The 22,136-nt window shown below is 44.3% G+C and overlaps 1 protein-coding gene across 13 annotated transcripts in view; it reads left to right on the forward strand.

Annotated features, from left to right (window-relative positions):
• Positions 1 to 22,136, forward strand: part of Tenm2 (teneurin transmembrane protein 2) — a 922,050-nt gene that overhangs the window by 871,277 nt on the left and 28,637 nt on the right. For 9 of the 13 annotated variants that reach the window (XM_051180940.1, XM_051180944.1, XM_051180949.1 and 6 more), the window contains 6 exons: positions 5,215 to 5,235; positions 8,134 to 8,366; positions 10,683 to 10,837; positions 12,275 to 13,149; positions 18,278 to 18,453; positions 19,995 to 20,230. In XM_051180940.1, coding sequence (XP_051036897.1) covers positions 5,215 to 5,235; positions 8,134 to 8,366; positions 10,683 to 10,837; positions 12,275 to 13,149; positions 18,278 to 18,453; positions 19,995 to 20,230 — 1,696 coding nt within the window. The remainder of the gene's footprint in view (positions 1 to 5,214; positions 5,236 to 8,133; positions 8,367 to 10,682; positions 10,838 to 12,274; positions 13,150 to 18,277; positions 18,454 to 19,994; positions 20,231 to 22,136) is intronic. The other 4 variants (XM_051180943.1, XM_051180947.1, XM_051180941.1 and 1 more) reach the window with 3 other exon arrangements.

Consider the following 22,136-nt stretch of genomic DNA (forward strand, 5'->3'; position numbering starts at 1 on the left):
ATAGAACCCAAGACCACCAGTCCAGGGGTGGCACCACCTATAAAGGGCTGGGCCCTCCCCATCAATCTTCCATGTATGGACTTCCTCCTCTGTTAGGGCTCTACTTGCTCAAAGCCAAATCAGTACTGACCTGGTACTTTCCCACCCCCAAATCTTAGTTCATGCTGCTTGCTCAACTCGACATATCCATTCGACCTAGGCAACCACTTCCAGTCCGTTAGTTCTGTTCTGAAGTTTCCCTCTTCCTTGAAGTCTCTTCCCCTCCTCTGAGAGTGTAACATTCTGGTTTTCCATTGGAGTCAGCGCTATTTCCTACCTTGTCCAGTTATCTCTGTGTGGCTCTTTAGGTGTGGGTGTGTGTACTTCTATACGGTAGACACCTTGATCATTTCTACCAGGTCTAGAGCAGTGTCCAATAAGTCCTACGTACTCAAGATGAGTACGTGAATTAAAAAACAAGTCCTTCCCCTCTTGTTAGACCTGTAGAGATCACAATACTAGTGGTAAAAGCCAATGGCCCAATCAAAGGAAAACATACCATGCCTACCTATGTGGTAGCACTGAGGGCAGCTTGCAGCCCATCATTCCCAATTTCCCTCCATAGCTGTGATTTTTTTTTTTTTTTTTTTTTTTTTTTTTTTTTTTTTTTTTTAAACTGTCTTCAAACTTGTTCTTGCTTTCATCAGCCAGGAACCCAGAGCAGATTAGAAGTTAAGCTTTTACAAGAACACTGACTTGATTCTTCTTTTCTTCCCACTACATGCCTGAAAACAAAGGGCTGTCAATCCCCTCTCTTCAAAACAGTCACCCGTGGAGAGGGGAGGGAGGAGGGGGAGACCTGTCTTGCCTGTGTCTTTTCTCCATTGTGGCTTGGCAGCTGAGCGATTCCATTTTGGAGTCAGCACCCATCCCTACCTTGCTCACCCACCCCAGTGCCCCACCTCCCAATCAAGACACTATTGAAGTCTTACCACGGCCCTCACTAAGCTTTCCTCCATTTTTGCCAATACAAGGCATTCCGGTCGGAGGTCCCACACTCTAGTAACTTCTGATGCTGGAAAGAGTGCAATGGTTATCACTTGTGTGCTCTGGTTTAATTCATTCTCAACACCCACTTCCCTGAGAAACCTAATACCCAACCTTTAGGAGATGCTTTTCCTCCCTGTCATTATCACCCTCTCCACCTGGTCCATGGAAAACCTAGATGCTCTGGTGCAGGGTAAATTGATCAGTCACTAACATCTTAGGGTGAATTTCTCCCAAGGATAAATCCTTTGCTCCCCAATTTGAAGACATCTTAAGAAGTACACCCCACAGGATGGCAATCAGGGCTGGGGAAGTATCTCTCTAATGTCTATTGGTGTGGCCCCTTTTGATAGACGTAAGACTCACATACATCCTCTAAGGTTTGAAATTCTTTTCCATTTTCCAAATCAAAGTGATGAGGTTACACGTGCTTTTGTTCTGAAGAGACCACCTTCCAAGCAGACATCCTTCCTGTCTTTCAGGTGGCCCCATGGCAGAATTGCACTATGGCAGATCTTCAGGGAAGGGAACTGTCCAGTGTAGATGTGTTAGTGCTGGAGGAGGCAGAGATGTGGACAAAGTGGGAGGCTGGGCAGGAGGACAAAAGCAACAGATGCTGGAAGTCCAAAGAATCCCAAAAGACAAGCTTGACCTGCTTGTTAAACAAGGGGCCACCCCCCCCACTGAGCCTGAGGGTGCACAGTGTGACTGCAGTTGGAGAGGGTGCCAGCTTCCCTCTTGTCATCTGTGAAGCATCAGGAAAGGGAAGCAAACAAAGCCCCCAACCCAGAATAATAGTAACCACTATGTCTCCAAACAATGTCGGCACCCCCTTGGCTCTGTTTTCAGAGCCCTTTGACCAAGGACAGATCTAAGCTCATAGGGCTGAAAGCGAATGCAATTTTAGAAAGTCCCTCTTAAAAAGAAGATAAGCCAATTATAAGTGCCTAAGTAGGTAGAAGGGCCAATGACCTGAGTTCATTCCCCAGAACTCAGAGTGGAAAGATAGAATCAACTCCAAAAGCTGTCCTTTGACTCCACAGAAACATTCTGCAGCGTGTGCATGTCTGTACTCATGCCCAGACACACAGCATACCCGGACACAGACAATGATGATGATGATGATGATGATGATGATGATGATTGTAATTAAGGGAAAGAGATCCTCCCCTTATCCTACCCTGACCATCTGAATCTCTTCTGGACTTGGAGGCTAAGGAAGGTCAGGTCTAGTTAGTACTTAGATGAGAGGAAATAAAAAATGAAATGAAATTATTTAAGATGAAAAACAGAAAACAAAATAACAAGTCTCTTAAAAGCCATAGGACTCCCAGGCATCACCAAGCACAAATGGCCTGATACTTTGTATTAAATGACTCCTATTCCACTTTGTGATACTTGATTTTTTTTCCATACCCCTTTGATTATCTTCAGATAATTTTGTTGTTTTCATTTGTTTTGTCTTGGGATTTTTGTTGTTGCTTGGGGAGTTTTGAAACAGGGCCTCATAGCCCTGGCTGGCCTCGAATTTGCTGCTCTTTAGTCAAGAATGGCCTATGAACTACTGATCTTTCTGTCTCCACCTCCCACGTGCCACCACACCCAGCTCTTTGATATTTTCTTATGTGACAATTATTTTCTGATTTTGTTATCTATAGAATGAACAGACATGTCAAGTCTTTCCTCCCATATAAATGATTATTGATAAAGTAAAAAAAACTTGCTGCCATGTTCACAATTAGTTGTTGATAGCATGAAGTTGTAAGAAGTATAAAATTTAGAGAAACCTCTATCAGGTTTCCTTTGCAATATTTCTGGGCATTTCACATTTTCTTGTAATGTTCTTTGAACTGATGTTCATTAATCACTTTGTCACCGACGTACATATAACCATGAAGGATGAATTCCGCAGTGGCTCTCATATGCCCTACAAAGATGCTACATGAATCAACAAGGTAGGACAGAAGCATTCCCAAAAGCCATTCTTACGACAGAATGGCTGGCAATAATTTAGCTAGATGCTGAAGGTACTGTAACCACCTAACCACATCCCTCTAGAACTCAACTAAATGTATCCCAAATTAATGTATCTGTACTTAGAACAGCAACAATAAAACTATGCACAGCCCAACTCCACTCTACTTGAAAGGGAAAAGAGAGGACACAAAAGGCGCAAGAATGAAAAGGTACACAGTGCTCCCAAATGTCCACAGCTTCAAACTTCTGGACAGAACATAGAGGGAAGGAACCTCATTCCATGCTCCCAGCCCTTCCTCTCTCTGAAGTATCAGCAATGCAGAGATATGTAAGTCTCATCCTGCTCTCAAAGATGTGGAAAAGACCAGCACATGCACATAAACCACATGCCAGGGTGATGACAGCTCTGGGAGATAGGCTGGGGAGCCCAGGAGAGTCCCTGAACCCTTTGCAGAGACTCCTAGATTCTGTGGTGTAAAATGCTAATCAGTCTCAGTGCCTTAAATAGGAGGCATCACTTTTCCCTCAAAGGGTGTGCCCAAAGGTCTGTGTTGTTGAGGGTGTGTGAAAGCCTAAGCCTGTCCATCATAAGTAGGCCCTCTGTACTCCTTTACAACTACTGACTAAGGGATGATGTTATTTTGGCTTGTTTTCTGCCCTGGACTGGAAGAACCGTGACCTCAGCCTTTATCCAAAGCTCATATCCACATGATCTATCAAACTTCACACCTTCCTGTGCCTGGGTCCCCCTCCCCTCCTGTCCTCTCCTCCTAACACTGATGTGGTAATCAACTTAAAGCAGATGTTCTTAGAAAAGAAGTAGGTCAGAGCTGCAGACCCAAATCCCATCCAGTCTTCTCACAAAATCTTGAGTTTAGAAAAAAATGAAATTGATATTGCAATAATTAAGAGGCAAATGTGTCTACCACTGGTGGCAGATAGCGTTTCACTTTCATTAAGCAATATAAAATAGACGCGAGAATTCCCGGCTGCCACCCTGACACACCAGGCTTTACCGACTGAATCTTAAATTGCAGTATGTCAGTCAGAGCTCAGGAGTTATCAGCATCATTTAATTAACTTTTTTTTTTTTTTTGCAAAAACTAACATGTTAGACTAAAATATAAAAATGAAATCTCTGTGTAAACCTCACTCTAATGATGGCCCCCAACAGAGACCTGAGCTGCACCTCAGAATCAAGGCATTTACCCTCTTTGTCCTGTCCCCTAGCCTCTTGTCTCAGCTGGAAGGAAAGTGAATCTAGGGTTCCTACCACCTGGACCTAGAAGCCTCAGGAATTGGGACTGGATTTCCTTATGTGGAGCACTTACATCTCTTCTTCCTTAATGCTATATTTTAGCCACTTTCCTGCTGGAGTTGAAATGTCTTTTTGTTCTTTGAGAAGAAAGCTACAAACCTTTTTTTCTTTGTCTAACTCGCCTAAGTAGTGTGCTAACTGGAACCTCTGGCTCTGATTACAAGAGGATAGTATTCCCTGTAAATTTTATGAATGGGCATAGTATTTATTTGGCTGCTGCGGTGAGAAAGAATGAATACAGGTTGTGAGGGTATGCTGGTCATGCAAGTGATGGGGGAACGGGGGTAAGCATGCAGGGCCAGAAATTGGTTTGGGGAGTCAAAAGCTTTGGCCATATTACAGTTGGTATGAGCCCGGGTTCTGCCTTTTGGGTGGTCCTGTCCCTACTCTTAATACATCGGTAGCAATCAGTATCACAAGGGTAACTATGTTCCTTCCACACCTAGAACAGACATTACAAATCAATCAGAGTTCTTGATAGCTGAGCTTGAATTTGGCTTCAGAAGCCTTCTACCACCATACTCACAGGAGCCATTACTAGTCAACAGGTATTGCCCCTGAGATGCAACCCATCTGCCATCACTACATCAGCCAGAAGTCCTGTCTCACCTGTTGCCACCTGTGTTCCATGACAGCCACCTTGCCTGTCAGAGAATCCACGCATTCTTGTGCACATTTCCCAGTGGCCAGGAGGACTCTAAATTTAGGGATTCTTCCCAAGTAATTGAGCCAGGAACTGTCAGTTAGAAAAGGAAAAAAAATGAAAAAGATTGCTTTGGGGGGAGGGTTCTGTTATACAAGAAACAAACAAACAAAAAATGTTATGTTTGCACTATCATCAATTCCTCAGCTAACTGTTTGTTCTTTTTTCCTTCTGTTTTCTTTCTATAAAGAAATAAAGAGTTTAAACATAGGTAAGATGAAGAGCTCTTTCCCATATAATTTGCTATGGTTCGTTTGTTCCTTGTGTTCACTTTCTTGTTTTGTGCTTCTGTGTAATGTTGTATATTTTTATGTACCAAATGCAGTAACTTTTTTATGTGCTAATTGTGTGTTGTGGATATGATAAGCTTTTGCAATTATGAAATGCAGTCAAAAAGCAACCAAATAAGCTGACAGTAATTAGAATTTCTGGGAGATTCAAGAGCAAGATAATGAACCCTCAGTGAACCTCTGTCCCGGATGCTCAGTGTGGTCCATAATTGGGCTAAACAGTTGAGGCAAACTTCGGGCTTTTGTAAATGCTGGACTGGGTTCACAAAAGCTTTAATGAACTGGAAACGGGTCAAAAACTCATTTTCAACTCATTAATGATTTTTCCCTAGATATGTGGCCATTTAAACACTAGACACACACACACACACACACACACACACACACACACACGCACACACACACGTTAATTGCCAATCTGCTGGTCAGAATAAATCCAACAGTTAGATACATTGAAAATTATATGATGTTAAATCACCCTTGAGTAGTTTGAAAGGGGTAGACCACATATTTTTTGTCTAAGGGGTCTCTGACACCATGATGATCCAAGGTTATTTGAAATCATATTGATAGAATTCTCACATTGAACACACAACAAGTATGTATGTGTATGTATGTGAGCACTGAAGTGTAATGGATGCAGCATGAGCATTCTGATAGAAAAGAGGCGCTTACTTTTGGGGAGATGGGGAAGGGCAGCTTATTCATGGAATGAATGCTGTCTCCACTCCATGAAACACCAGCCATGAAACCCTTTGTGACAATAGGTCAGAATGGGACACAAAAAAAAAAAAAAATAGACTCAAATTACCTGCTATCATCATTCTCTAAGGAATAGCCATTTTTAGGGAAAGAAAAAAAAAAGTTCTGCCTTTATAATCTTGAAAACCCCAAAATTGGCTGGTTATAGATACCCCAGTGCATCCATTTTTTTTTCCAAGAATAGAGATGTTTCCCAAAGACTCCCCCTTCCTGGAAACCCACAAACCGACCATGTTTGCTCCTCACCACGGCCACCAATATGGAGCATGGCTTTCCATTGTCCCTGAACTGCTCTCTGAGAATCATGTTTAGGAAGAGGTTGGGCTACTGGAAGACTGGTCTCCCCAAGCAACAGCTAACTCTACCTGTCAGCTCCTATGCCAGAGATTTGGAAAAACCTCTTCAGATCAGGTTCCCTAGAAAGTCCAGAATTAATTATCTTGCTCATACATAGGCACAGATGTGCAATGCCTTGATCTTCCTAAGGATCATGCCAGCTACTGTTCATTTAGTGAAAAGGTGCAGCATCTAATTAAAAAATGGCATGGATTTTTCCCTTTCTGCCCTAATTTGTTTTGCATATATGGATATTCTCTAATGACTCAGCCAAAAAGTGAGGAGGGCAAAAAACAAAGGGAGAGGGAAAGAAAAGAAAAGAACCCAAAGTAGCCCACTCTTTCTAAAGACCTTGACTTCCAGTTTAATTATCAGTCTTAATAGCAACCGAAGAGAAGCAGGAATTAAAGATGGCCTCAACGCACAAATAGTTCCTAAAAATAGCTTCCCAACTCTTTTTTTTAAATCAGGCAAGAACCCAAATGATAGTGTTTTAATTAGTAATTTACCAGCTAATGTCCACAGGACAAATACAGCTGACACCGACTGGCATCATGCTCACCTCACACTCACCTTTTCCAACCCCTCTCCCCCCATCATTCCAGAACATAATCTAAAAATATTAGGACAAAAAGGCCTGCACTCATTCTAGGTGCACAGAACCCATGCACTGGGCCAGAAAGCAGCACCCACCACTACCCCCAGTAGAGGAGGGCTTTGAATAATCAGCATTTGAGTGGTATGAGGACTCATTGTGGTCCCAGCCACCATGAAGAACAGATCCAATGGGAGAGTTGTAGACTTTTGAGCCAGAAGAACCATTAGCAAAAGATCAGATTTGCTGTTTCCCAAATAAGAAAACCAATGCTCACTGTTGCCAAAAGAGTCACCTGAGGTCCCCAGCTGGCTTTGCATTTCCTGTGTCTTAATCCTGAACAGTTCTCTGAGTCGTGCTCCATTCGGTTCAGCCCCACAAAGGACACTGAAAGGCATAGCAGAGGAAACATGCAGACCCCTGGGGTCCCTATCCTCCCCATCTACTTCACACACATTAACAATCAGGGGAGGCTCAGGACTCGTGCCATGGTATTAATCCAGCACTTGAAAGTTGCATCTCCTCCTTGGTAATTCAGACGCTGGCCTATGGTTTGGACAGGATCAAGTGCAAGTGTTGGACATGATGGCAAGCTAACTACACTTTGCAGTAAATGCCAATTTAATTTGCATAGACACTGGGGGGCAATCAGCTCTTAGGCCAAGGATTGGCAATGGCTCTGGGGAACTGGTCATCACAAGCTTAGAAAACTCCAGAATGCTCCAGTGTTCATGACCTTGGAGGTTTTATGGAGGCAGAGATGAAATAGAGAATGTTATCACAGGGGGATTGGGTTCTTAAGTCCCGTGAGAAAACATGTGAAGCCCATGGGAAATATATGAAGCTAGCACTGAGTGACTATCCTTGCTCACCAAAACAGGACTGGAATGGGGTTTTTGTGTCAGTTAAATGAATTTTCAAATCCCGAAACAGATTGAGAAACTTAAACCTAATCATGATTACCTGGGAGCCACGATGTGTTGAAATGTAACTCAGGGTGTCACTAATTCACTAAAATAAAAAGCCACTAGAAATGGTAGGAGGCTCGCTAGGATTTTTGTCACCTCTGACCCAAGAGGCCAGCTGCATAGTCCCTTCTTCTTTTCTCTCTGTGTTTCTCCTAAAGCAACAGCCCAGGACACAAGTACTACTTGGCTGTGGACCCTGTGACTGGCTCGCTCTATGTTTCTGACACCAACAGTCGGCGAATCTACCGAGTCAAGTCTCTGAGTGGAGCCAAAGACCTGGCTGGGAATTCAGAGGTTGTGGCCGGGACTGGTGAACAGTGTCTGCCCTTTGATGAAGCCCGCTGTGGGGATGGAGGGAAGGCCGTGGACGCAACACTGATGAGCCCTCGAGGTAAAGAACGAAGAATGGGACCCTTGTACCTCACATGGAGCCTGCTGAAAACTGAGTGAATCCTTGTAGTCTATAAGATACCATTTTTCCTAAGATCATTTATTGCAAGGCTCCTGGTCTATGTGGGTGATTTCAAGCTAATTTTTTTTTAAAGTAAACTTTACCTCCTACATATACTACTTATGGAAAAATGGTAATCTGTACCTGGAGACCTCTGCCTGCTACCCATCACAGAGAACCAGAAGACAGTGTTAGTTCCATCAGTCAGAGAGTCAGCCATAGGGAGACACAACAGAGGCCACTAGAAGTTTCCACTATGCCAAAATTTGATGTTAGACTATAGTGTATCCAAAGTCTAAGGTATCATGTTGTGAATACCCAAGAAAACTGTAGCAGTTAAGAATTGGAGTGGTGGTAGTTCTCAGTGGGAGGCAAAGCATTTTCCTCTTAGTCAAAAAAAAAAAAACAAAAAAACAAAAAAAACAAAAACAGCAATCTACCTCTAGATCAGTGGTTCTCTACCTTCCTAATGCTGCTGCTCTTCAATACAGTTCCTCATGTTGTGGTGACCCCAACCACAAAATTATTTTCCTTGCTACTGCATAACTACAATGTTGCTACTCTTATGAATTATAATGTAAATATTTATGTTTAATGACGGTCTTAGTTGACCCCTGTGAAAGGACATGACCCATAGGTTGAGAACCACTGCCCTTGTCCTCTTCCTTAAATTAATCCAGTTGGTCTAACAAATCTCCTAGCCAAGGGACTCTCCCTCAGAAAAGTGGGCTTACCGTAAGCCACACTAAAGGGACAGGAGGAATACATTAGCCCTTTAATGAGATAGTGTACTTTCCTTTCCCAGAATTCCCACCTCCTGGTCCAGCCCCTGGTACAGTCACTGCATGAGGCTCTGTCGAGTCAGCTTGCCTTTCTAAGCTCTGACTCAGAAAGCCTCCCTTTTCTTGGCTTCTGTCTTTTTCTTCCAGAAGCTGGCCCAAGCCTAAGTGGCCATCTGATACTTTGGGCCTTTTCACTTTTTCTCTAAAGCCCCCTCCCTGCCATGTGTCTGCTTCTCCCATATAGTTAGCCTCCATGCTGGCTGAACTTAAATAGCATGGCTTCTTCTTGTCCTTTTCCATCTTCCTCCTCCAGGCAACTGCCGAGATGTACAACTTGCCTGCCTTGGGTATTTTTCTTTTAAACTCTAATTAAATTGTCCTTGAGCTTCAGAGATTAAAAAAAAGAAGGAGAATTTGGAGAGGGCTGGATAGATGTCTTACTTAGTAAAGTATCTGTGGCTCAAGCATAAGGACATGTGGCATTTACGTAAAAAAAAGAAAAGAAAAGAAAAGAAAAATCAGTAGTTGTAGTGGTACACACCTATAATCCCTACCCTGGAGAGGTATAGAAACAGGGGAATCCCTGATTACATCAGATCGGCAGGTTCCAGGTCCAGTGAGAGACACTATCTCAAAATGCATCCATGCATATACAAACAAACACACTAAAATTAGATAAATAATAAAATAAGAAAGGATGTGTATTACTTCCATGATTCCTGTCCTGGGGAGTTCTTGAAATCAGTAAGCGTCTATTTGAAAGGACTAAAGATGCTTGGGGTTAAAGAGCAATCATATCGGGGCCTAATTCTTGTTAGCATTTTTAGCTACTGTGCAAGCAGCCTGCAGCATGGATTAAGGATGCCAAGCCTTGTACTTGGGCACTGAAACGAAAACGCAAAAGAAATAGAAGTTGCAGTCTGTGTCTTATCAGTCCTGCTGTGACAGGGAAATGCTAAGGCTCTGTGTCCCCTGGGGGCACTGGAGTGCTGATTGGAGTCAAGGCTTAATTGGGAATTCTTCCTGGAGGATACATTTTGAATTGGGAGTTTGTAGCTGAAAGCACCGATGTCTCTCAGCCTCGTTGTCACGATTAGTTGTGAAGGGTATTTGAATAATATACTACCAATTGTTTTTAAAGTAATGGAGGTTGGTAATAACTTGTTTTCTGTAGAGAGCAGAGTCAGAGGTGTTCCAACCTTCACTTGTAACCCTGGTTCCTCTGCAGCTCAAGGTGATGTCACTGGTGAAGGGAATACAGCTAGCACCCTGAGAATCCTGCACATTCCAGCACAGTGCCCTTGAGAAATGTTTGCCTTTAAAGGACTGACAGCTACTGTTCTGAGGAGGTTCACCTATCCCAGGAAGGCCCCTGGTCCAAGCACATCATGCCCAGAGTAGGGCATCTCCCATCTCCTCCACAAACCATCTTCTGTCAATAAATAAATATATAAATAAATGTTTCTCTGCCCAGGTATTGCAGTGGACAAGAATGGACTTATGTACTTTGTTGATGCCACCATGATCCGGAAGGTAGACCAAAATGGAATCATCTCCACCTTGTTGGGGTCCAATGACCTTACAGCTGTCCGGCCACTGAGCTGTGACTCCAGCATGGATGTGGCCCAGGTGGGACTCTTTATTTCTCATCCTTAACCGAGGTCTTATATCCTGTAGTTGCCAGGTGTTCTTATATGAGCTATGGACACTGATCTTAGTTAGTTTGAAGAGAAATCAGGTGACATAGACATCAAGTTGAAAAAATGCAGGATAGAAATGAGAAGGGGGAAAAGAAAGAGAGGAGAGGCAATTAAAAAGAGATAGATGAGAGAGAGAGAGAAAGAGAGAAAGAGAGAGAAAGAGAGAACAGAGAGAGCAACTCTTACTCTGAGAAGCAGAGCTGGTGGTACACTCCAGCAGAGGCAGATTATAGGGTAGGGGCTGCTGTATAATTATCTCTCGTCTCCATCATTTTCAAAGATTTGAGACTGTATGGTTTAGTGTTACATGTCAATCAGAGCTTCCCTGTTAATCTGGAGTGATTGCATCTTCACTATATAAACCCTCACTTTGTGTAGTAGTTACTAGAGTGAAGCCCTCCTCAATTATCCTCACAAGAGCATGTCTCATCAGGTCTCTTACAGAGGAAGGGACCACAGGCTCCTCAAATTGTGCAGTGTTTGTTCAAAAAAGCCGGCATGCATGTTCACCCTGCCTGTAAGAGTCTTTCAACCTTTGGTCAACCTCATACATTTGAGCTCAAATTCCCCAACAAACTGACAACTTGCTACTGAGATTTTTATTTCAAACTCCACAGAGGAAGAATATATTTGAGTTGGCTTTGTTCGCTTCTTTTTTCAAACACTCAAGTTGTAGTTTGTTAGCCAGCCTGTTCTTTGTCTGTTCCTGGGCTAGGGCCACTTTCCAAGCCATGTGGCTGCTTTTACACAATTTAGACAAATGTGTCTCCTCTAGATGAACATAGCTTCTCTGACCCATGGCTTGGGGAGCTAAGTATGGGCTGAATGGCCTTGGTCCCTTACGAATTTATCTACCTGTACTGCCTCATTTGATGACTGTATCCCTGGCTAGTCATCTGAGGCTGGGAAAGTGTTGTGGGTCAAGCTGGCAGACTCAAGTCAGGGCAGACGAAATTGAAATAAGAATTTGTCACATGCTCTGCTCTTCTATGTCATAAACAGCCAGCTCAGGCAAATAGTTCAATGATGATCTGTAAGTATGTTTCAGTAAGTGTGCTAATTAAAGGCTAAGCTGGTGCTGGGGAGATGCCTCAGCAGTTAAAGGTACTTGCTCTCACAGAAGACTTGGGTTTGAGTCCCAGCACCCAAGTAAGTGGTGGCTTACAACCATCCATAACTCCAGTTGCAGGGGATCCAATGCCCTCACCCTCTTCTGGTCAGGCAGATATATATGGTGTTGACATATATTCAGGGAAAGCATTAACACATATAAAATTTTCAAAAAATATTTTTTAAAGCTGTCTTTTCTCCAAATGCATAAAATCGTATATTAGAGGCTGTCCTTGAAATGTCGTGTCATGTACAGGTTCGTCTGGAGTGGCCGACAGACCTTGCCGTTAACCCCATGGACAATTCCCTATACGTTCTGGAGAACAACGTCATCCTTCGAATCACCGAGAATCACCAGGTCAGCATCATCGCAGGACGGCCCATGCACTGCCAGGTTCCCGGCATTGACTACTCACTAAGTAAACTTGCCATCCACTCTGCTCTGGAGTCAGCCAGTGCCATCGCCATTTCTCACACCGGAGTGCTCTACATCACTGAGACAGACGAGAAAAAGATCAACCGCCTACGCCAGGTCACCACCAACGGGGAGATCTGCCTCTTAGCCGGGGCAGCTTCTGACTGCGACTGCAAAAATGACGTCAATTGCATCTGCTATTCGGGAGATGATGCTTACGCCACAGACGCCATCTTGAACTCCCCATCCTCTTTAGCTGTGGCTCCAGATGGCACCATCTACATCGCGGACCTTGGGAATATTCGGATTAGGGCGGTCAGCAAAAACAAACCGGTTCTTAATGCATTCAACCAGTATGAGGCTGCATCTCCGGGAGAGCAGGAATTGTACGTGTTCAATGCCGATGGTATCCACCAGTACACTGTGAGCCTGGTGACGGGGGAGTACTTGTACAATTTCACATACAGTGCTGACAATGACGTCACCGAGTTGATTGACAACAACGGAAATTCCCTAAAGATCCGCCGGGACAGCAGTGGCATGCCCCGCCACCTGCTCATGCCGGATAACCAGATCATCACCCTTACCGTGAGCACCAATGGAGGCCTCAAAGCCGTGTCCACACAGAACCTGGAGCTTGGCCTCATGACCTATGATGGGAACACTGGACTCCTAGCCACCAAGAGTGATGAAACTGGATGGACGACTTTCTATGAGTGAGTAGTACGCTTTTGACCAATCTCTCTAGAGCCCTCCCCCTACTCTAGCTGGCATCCGGATGGACCATTCACATTGCTTTTAAAATTGCCTAGTCACATCTCCCTAACTTTAATGATTTCTTATAGCCTCAGGAAATTCGAGTCCCTTCTCCTGACTCCTAAATGATTTGCTCTATCAGGCCTCTGATATTGAGCATCTTCCCTGCAAGCACTGGGAATTCCTGTTGTCTGCTTGCCGTTCAAACTTCAGGATATTGGACACGCACAGCACCTGGGAGATAAAGTGCTGATTAACCCCACTGATTATTCATGTTTGCCATGGGTGCGGAAATTAGAAAGTAAGAGGCAGGGTCCCAGCGGGGCTCCTGTGATTTAACAATAGGTCCAGCAACACACTTGATTGCACAGACAGGTAGATAAACTCTGAATTTCCTCCTTAGCAGAAGCAGATCAATACAGATAAAGTGCTAGGTATATTAAAAGATGTGAGAGCTGGTCATATTTCCCCTAACAATTATCTCATACTTAATAGTTCTGCCGTTTGTTTGGGGGGGGGGGGAGAAGAAGAAGAGAAAGAAAGAAAGAAAGAAAGAAAGAAAGGAAGGAAGGAAGAAAAAACTGTTTTCCCTAGCTCCTGAAGCAGCTTTGGTCAAGCAAGTCTGCTGCTGCAGGCTTTAACCTGCAGAGTTGCTGGCTGGAGGAGGCTGCTAAGCCTGAGTCCCCATTGACTTGCTGGAGACTGAATGGAATTTACCAGCCTCTGGGCTCTCTCCACAGCAGGGAGCCAGCATCATGCGTTAGGAACCCTGGCTTGGTTCCTGTCTCTCTGCTGCTGCTAGCTGAAAATTTTAGTAAGTTAGGGAAGGGTCGCCACAGAGAGATGGGGGTAGGAGGGACAAGAGAAAGAAGACTTCATTGTTGATCACGATTAAATCAACAATGTTTTCTTCCTGTTTTTATGCCAGTGGGTTGGGGAGAATGCAAAGGCTGCTTTCGCCACCTGCTGGAGTTTTGCGGCATTGCAGAATTGCTCGCCAGGGTCCTGACTTCCCCCACTTTGAGGCAAAGCTCTCAAAGTTTCTGACTTCTAAGCAGCTCCACATCCTTCGAGGTGCTGGGACTTGATCACCAGCCAAAGAGCACAGCAATTGTTGTGCCTCCTGAGTGAGAAGCAAAAGTTGGAGTCAAGAAGGTCCTCCTAAATTAGCCCTCAGTTAGAGTTCAATTCCAAAGTTCAGGTGCAGGGGTCTCACAGACATGAACTCTTGATTGGAGGCAGGTTGCTAGCTAAGGTCCCCAGATGAATGAAAACAAACATGTGATTCTCGATTTTTTAAGTGCTCATTAGGGAATTATGGTGAAACTGGATCAGGTTTTCTCTTTTAATGTGGGACGCTTCTGAATGTGAGTAGATCCCAAGATCCAAATCCCCCATTGTGGAGACTAAAATGGATAAGGTTTCCTTAGGCTTCCTAAAACGATGAGGCATTCTTGTTTGTTTGTAGTGTTCTAGCTTTTGTTACACATGGTCAGAAGATTGCCACTTTAAAACTCAGACATAAGCCACACTTCCTATTAGGGATACCATGTCCAGGTGAATACCACACACTGACTGCAGAAGTATAACAGAAATGGAAACACACACAGCACACACACACATACAGGTGATCTGTGCTTCAGTGAGAGCTTTCCCTCAGTCCCAGAAAGTTCCAGGAAGTGCAGCCTCGGAATTATGATTTCCCCAGTTGCAAGCTATTGAGTCCCAATAGAGTGTCCTCAGCAAGGTCTACCTTTACAGGGAATGGCAGATTCCACTGCCTTCCACAGTGGAAAACGTAGCTCACCAGGAAGTTCCTGAGCCTTAGCATCAGAAAGGCAGTGGTGTGGATGCCAGCTCTGACACGTACTTCCTGGTTAGCATTGGACAGGTTCCTCAACTTCTCTGAGCCTCGGTTCACATGTATCACATGGTATCATCAGCTGGGCGGGAGCTGTGGTCATTCACTGAACTAGAATAGCTTTAGAAATCAAGGCTGGCATTCAGAAACGCAAAAGAAACTAGATGCTGACAGGGAAGTAATAGAATACACCCATGTCTTCCATCCTCTCCTGAATAAAGAAGGATGCAAGTGTTAGACAGGGACTTAATTTCAAACAGTAGAATTGAGGGGTGCAATTTGCACTTTGAATCTTCTTGGTGCTTTGGTTTGTATCCCGCTGTCTGGCCATCCTCAGTTCTGTGGGTCAGAGTATATCTTAGCAAATTGGAGTCCAGCGGTGTAGAAAATATAACTAACTCCCCTTAAGGTCAGGCCCACGAGAAGAGAGGAGCTCTGCAGCTATGGTCAAGTCCTCTTCCAAATCCAGCCAGTGGGAAAACAGCAGGTGACAAGGTCTAGATGCTGACTTCCCCTGGAATGAAGCTCAGCAGTTTTATTGTAGAAAGAGTGGACTCTGTACTCTTCCCAGCTGAGATGAGCCTGTCTTAGAAGGTGGCTTCTGGAGATCCCATTGAAATGGAGATGTAAGAATTGAGCTTTGGGGATCACCTGCCCCCCCACTCCCGCTGCCATGCTCCCAGAGTAGGGGACAGTAGCCTTGCTCTATCTTTGCTTTTTTGTCTGGTATGAGGCATGGGATTTTGTCCATTTCCTTCTTGCCCAAGTCTCTAGTGCTTTGACCTGCAGCTTGCATACAAGAGGTGTTTGGTGAACATCTACTGACTATAAGCAAGGCCCCCATAGCCAACAAAGTCCTACCGAGTCCATCTGGTTAACACTAAGACCCCAGTGCTGATAATCACTGCTTTTGCTCCTGAGAGCAGAGAGGTTTCTGCAGAGAGAGCTGAATCTGCAAATCTATCCTAGGGAAGCCAGCAAAGCTGTGGGCTGTTACATCCCCCAGGAAAGTCAGTCTGCAAGCCAGAGAGCATGCTTTCTCCCCACAGCCTGTGGAATGCCTGCCCTGTCCTCAGGGCCTCCCCCAGAGAAGAAGCTCTGTTTCCTCCTCTCACAGAGGATGGACAGCAGCCTGCTCTTTGCTGGTGTCCTAAAATACAGAGCACTGAAATTCAAATCCTGCTCAAGTCCCAGAGAACACGCTCAATGCGTTCCCTGCATGGTGGATCTTTGGCAAGACACTCAAAGCCCAAACACTATCATTGCTTCCTTTCTTACATTAAAATAGTTTTATGCTCCTAAAATATGAAATCGATTACTAAAACATGGGGATATTCAAAGAAGGAAACAAAGTCAAAATCCCACACTGAAAAATGCCGTTAATATTTATACATCCTTATTTGCAGAAATGCTGGTCTACATGTAAAAAGTCATGTGCTAGGGAGTATTCTCAGTTCTCCCCTTTTCCACTCAAGTCTGTTTCTGTGTGTGCGTGCTCATGCACTCATGTCCATGCACCAATAAATAGGAATCCATGCTGTTCATTTTGACAGCTGCCTAGGTTTCTGTCTTATATATAGGTAATTATTTAATAATCCTTAATCCCTGATTCTTCGGTATAGTTCTAACTTGTCAGTATGATAAATAGACCCTTTGAACCCCCTTCTGAGAAGCCATTGCTTTTGTAGGAAAAACAGAGGGTTCCCTTTGGCTTAGAAGGCCAACATCAAGCCTCTGAGGGGAAGGTGCTATCTGGATTTCCACTGCACAACACCCTAGTCAAGAAGTGGGACAGAGACAAGAGCCTGGACATCCAGGCTAAGCTTCCTGTCCCTCTCACCACCTTTACCCCACTGACCATGCAACTTAGCATCCCCAGAGTTTGACTGTTCCCTTATCCCTAAAGGTAACAGTTCCCAAGTTACTCTGAGTCTGATCCAGGTCACCAGCCCAAGTACCCCAGCTCCTTCTATGTTTTATTAGTTATTTTTTCTGTGGGCTGCTCCATGGACAATCTCCTTAAGCTTTACTGTACCAGTTCTGGGACCCATCACTCAAAACCTGCTAACTGGGTTTCTCTCCCCAGTCCAGAAAGAGCTCCTCGTCTGTCCCATTTCATCCTCTAAGCAAAGGCCTCATTGTTCCACCCTCTCCCCCCGCCCCAATCTCTCCTGAAAGCCCATTCGAGCAAGTTCAGAGGGTTCTATATACTGACCATAGGAAGAGCCATTTCCTCACCTCCTTAGACAGGAGCCTCTAACAGTACAGTGGTCTTCTAGAGAAGGGAAATACTCTCCATCTGGTCCAAGCAAAACCAGAACCACCTTCTGAGAAAGGGGCAAAGACCACTCATATCCATAAAGGACTCTCTCCAGGGAGTGTGCAGGCAGCAAATATGATCCTAGCATGTCCAGACATGGATGCTGAGGACAACTGAGATCCAGTGAGCCTCCCAGCAGGGTAGGATATCTGAGCTTGGTTTGTTAGGGACTACATGACCAAACTAGGTTTGTAGCCAGAATATGGAGGTAGCAATTTTTCCCAGGATGACCTTGAGAGGTCTATAAGGTGATGAATGGAATGAGGAATTGCAAAAAGACTAAGGCTCAGATGATCTCAAATGCCAGATTTTGATTGGGTTGAGTGAACAACCAATGGGAAAATGGTGTAGTTTAAGGGTTATAGAAATAGCTCAGTGATTAAAAGCACTCCCTGTTTTTCCAGAGCACTCAAGTCCAGTTCCCAGCATCTACATTGGGCAGCTAACAACTGCCTGAAACTCCAGTTCACTTCTGGTTTTTAATGGGCATGAGTGCACACAACCCCACCATACACACACACACACACACACACACACACGCACACACACACACGCACACGCACACACACACACACACACACACACACACACAGAGAGAGACTTAAATAAAGTTTTGCTTAGCAAAGAGAAAACAAAATGAAGTATCTATTTGAGGAGCATTGACTACGTGGATCACAAAAAAGCAAAGGATGCCTACAAATAGCTATTTCCATTAGCTCAGGAGGGTGTAGTTAAGAACATACAGCTTTGGACCAGTGGACTGATTTCCACTGAGGTTAAATTAGTGATGTCAAAGGGCTCAAGAAAGCCACAGCATTATTCCTCAGGACCCTCAGGACAGGTTAAGGTTTCAGGCAAACTTCTGACTCCACAGGCTGTGCTTCCAACTAGTATTTCTCTCCTTCAGCTATGACCATGAGGGCCGGCTGACCAATGTGACACGCCCCACGGGGGTGGTGACCAGTTTGCATCGGGAAATGGAGAAATCCATCACCATTGATATTGAGAACTCCAACCGTGATGACGATGTCACTGTGATCACCAACCTCTCTTCAGTGGAGGCCTCCTACACAGTGGTGCAAGGTAAGGCCCCAGCCCAACACTCCTCTGCCCCGAGTTCACCCCCCAACTGCAGAGCCAGCAATCTGTCACCTGAGAGAACTTCCAAACATCTGGAACATTCCTCTGTTTCCTGTCTTACTCAAATGTCTACAGCAAACCCACTCTACCAGCAAACAGTCTCAGAGGGGGAAAAAAAACAAAGTAAAAATAAATCTCTCAGATTCAGGGAAATGTCATACCCTCTCACCAAAGGTTTAATTATCTGGAGAAACCTACATATGTAAAAACATCTGGTTTTTCCCCCAACTACTTTCTTCTGGCTTCTTACCTATTTCCTGCACCCTCTAAAGACCCAATCACTGTCATTATTTCCTCAAGTACTGTTTAATCTCCAGGCTGCCACTGGATCTGGGTTTCACCAGTCCATTCTGACTCCTTTGCAAACATGCTCTTGAGCAATCTCTTGCCAGGACCCAGATCCCCAAGGTCTTTGACCACCCGTTGTTTTTGTTGTATGCAGTCCAGGGCAAGCACAGGGGCTGGCAAGAAACAGCATTTCACAGATTAATTTTTTCCTTTAATTAAGATATAATGTCGGTGGGCTCGCCAGTTGTCAGAGGATAAAAGTGTCCTCTCAGTAGATAAATGATGACATTTCTAGACTATTATCCCTCAGCAGAGCCTGTTTCAATGGCTCTATTTCTGCTCCGCTAGATGATTAACGATGTAGATTCTGTCCTTCTGTATGATGGCCAGAGTCACTGAGTGACAGGGACAACCTTGCTCGCTCCCCCAAAGCTGGCATCTCAGAGGCCAGCCCAGCCTGCTTCCTTCACCAGATGGTGAGGAAACAGTGTGCCTATAAAAGCGGGCTCCAGCATGGGATTCTTTGATACAGGGAAAGGTCACGAGCCTGATTGACTGGTGTAGATTCTATTCGGGAAGATAAACACACATTATCAACCTCCACTGACTCCGTCTACCTCATACTGTGTGTGTTTCCCAAGCTCTTTGGTAACATAGTGATACGAGCAGCAATGGTGCCATGAAGAAGGCGAAGGCAGCTTTTTCTCTTCACTGTTCTGATGAACACTGGACTTGCCTTGCAGTGCCTCTGACCTGTGCATAGACCATCAACCCCGGGTTAGACAATAGGCCAAAGGGGAGGAAAGATTGAAGTAGTTTGCCTTTCATTTATTTTTTTTTCATATAAGCTAAAATATATATGTTAAAGTTCAGGGATTTGATTGACACAAATTGTGTAGGCAATAGACATCTTTAAATGTTTAAATGTGCTATTAATAGTCTTCAGTGAGTAAAAGAAAAATATCACGGCATAATTATTTCTGGAGTGCCACATATTAATAATGTTTTCCTTCCCATGGATCAGTAACATCTCTGCTACTCACCTTCCCATTGTGTGTGTGCTAATTGAAGGCAGCCTCAGACTGACAGCTGCAAAGTACCATGGAAACCTGTAAAAAATAGGGGTTCTATTCTCGCCTGACTAATCGAGTGGATAATTTCTCTCCCCATCCCCACCCCCACTAATATTCTTCCAGATCAAGTGAGAAACAGCTACCAACTCTGCAATAATGGAACCCTGCGGGTGATGTATGCCAATGGCATGGGTGTCAGCTTCCACAGCGAGCCCCACGTCCTCGCAGGCACCATCACCCCCACTATTGGGCGTTGCAACATCTCACTGCCCATGGAGAATGGCCTAAACTCCATTGAGTGGCGCCTGAGAAAGGAGCAGATCAAAGGCAAAGTCACCATCTTTGGGAGGAAGCTTCGGGTAAGCAGATCAATTCTTGCCCTACCACAGACTTGGAGGGGACAGGCCCCTTCCTTACACTGCAGAGGGGAATGTTAGGTCTCCAGAATGCCTTTCCACTTTCAGAAGGTGAGAGATGTATTCCTCTGGGTATAAGGAAAATCCCTCCATTTCCTGAGGCAGTTGGGCAACAATCCCTGTGGCTTTGATCTACATTTTGTACCTGACATCTCCTCCCTCAGCTGTCACTCTCTAGGCAATGCAACACGTGAGTGGGGGCTGGAGTCTACCGTGTGCTTGGTAATTTTCTAAATACTGGAAGAACAAAATTATAGTGTGTTATTTACAGCCAAGAAGTGGCATTCTTCCGGAAATGCAGACACTGAGTGATCACGGGGTGTGTGAAGACAGACCTCTTGGGGATACCGTGTGGTCACACGGGAAGATGTCTACTAGCCTGAGGAATCAGAGACATATCCCAAGAGGAAGTAACAAAAAATGTGCAACAGGAAGTTTTGAGCAGCCCTAAGTTACATCTTTGAAAAGCTAACAAAACTGCATTTATTGAGGACATCCATACCAGAGCCAACTGAAACACGCTCACTGCACTATGCTATGGGCACTAAGTTAAATGCTTTATCTGTGATACTATAATGTTTTCAATAGCCTTTGGGATCCCAGGGTGAGAAGCAAAGATTCAAAGAAGCTAATCACATGTCAGGACATAATAGCTAAAATTCAAAGCTAAGCCAGGACTTGACCCTGGGTCCATCTCTCTGGCCAGTGTTCTTAGGCACAGCCCCACACATCTTCCTATTTAGATGATCAGAGCACTGTGGGTCCTGTTCTTGTCACACAGAGGGACCTCTCCTATCATGGTGACAATCCTTCTCCTGGGTTGATGAGATGATGATCAGAAACTGTCTTCACCATATCTGAAGCATGTTCACTGAGCACTTAGGGCCTAGCCCTGTGCTGAATAGTTAGGTAGATGTCACACAGCAAAACTCTGGCCTCCCTGCCATTTCCATCCAGGGGTAAGGGGCATGAAAGAGAAGACAGCCAAGAAGTAGACTAATGATAATCACAGGTCAAGACAGGCTCTAGGAAAACAGTCAGCCACAGAAGAAGGCAAAGTCAAAATGATGCTCTAAATCCCTTCCAGTAGAAGACTGAGTACCTGCCAAACTTGGGTCATAACTTCTGAAGCCCAGCCAGCCAGGTGACAACCCTGCAGAGCCAGGCCACCCCATATTAAGATTCTGCCTTTGTCTGGCTAGAGTTTAATTCTCCACATTAGGTTATCAGCAGACTTCCATGTTTTTTTTTCCCTCTGCTGATATCTGCAAAGTTGCAAGCTGCAGTATCTTCCTAAAGACAAAAATGGAATGAGATTAGTGGCTAAATCCTTAATGACTGGATTCAGGGCTGTGTAATTGATTTTTGATATGCTGCACTGTAGAAGTTGATTATAAGTAGTAATCGGGCCTCTTCCTTGATAAATTAGTTATGCGTTTTGACTAAGTTTTCAAAATAAAGATAAATGTGGCCCTAAAATAAAATGGCAATAATCCCAACTCTGAATATTAAAATTCTTAATAATGGTACTTGTGGTAATTAACAGAAGTTAGGCACGCAAGTCTTATAACTGAATTTCTGCCAGGGTTAGACTTGCTGGCATCATGTTTATGCAAATCAAAACACAGTTTTATCTATCAACACCTCAACATTTAATTGTCTGGTGTTCGTTCCTGTAACAATAATCACATATCCATTTAGCTCTCTTAAATGAAAATCACTATGAGATTATAACAGGTTGAGTGGACTGAAAATGTAATTTGAAAATGAGGGAGAAAGCCTGGAATTTATTTGCATCTCATTTATTTTAATTCAGTTCATAAACTGTTTAGTGAATGAAATAAAAGAA

This window comes from Phodopus roborovskii, unplaced genomic scaffold (genome assembly GCF_943737965.1).
Source record: "Phodopus roborovskii unplaced genomic scaffold, PHOROB, whole genome shotgun sequence".
In the NCBI taxonomy this organism is placed as follows: Eukaryota; Metazoa; Chordata; class Mammalia; order Rodentia; family Cricetidae; genus Phodopus; species Phodopus roborovskii.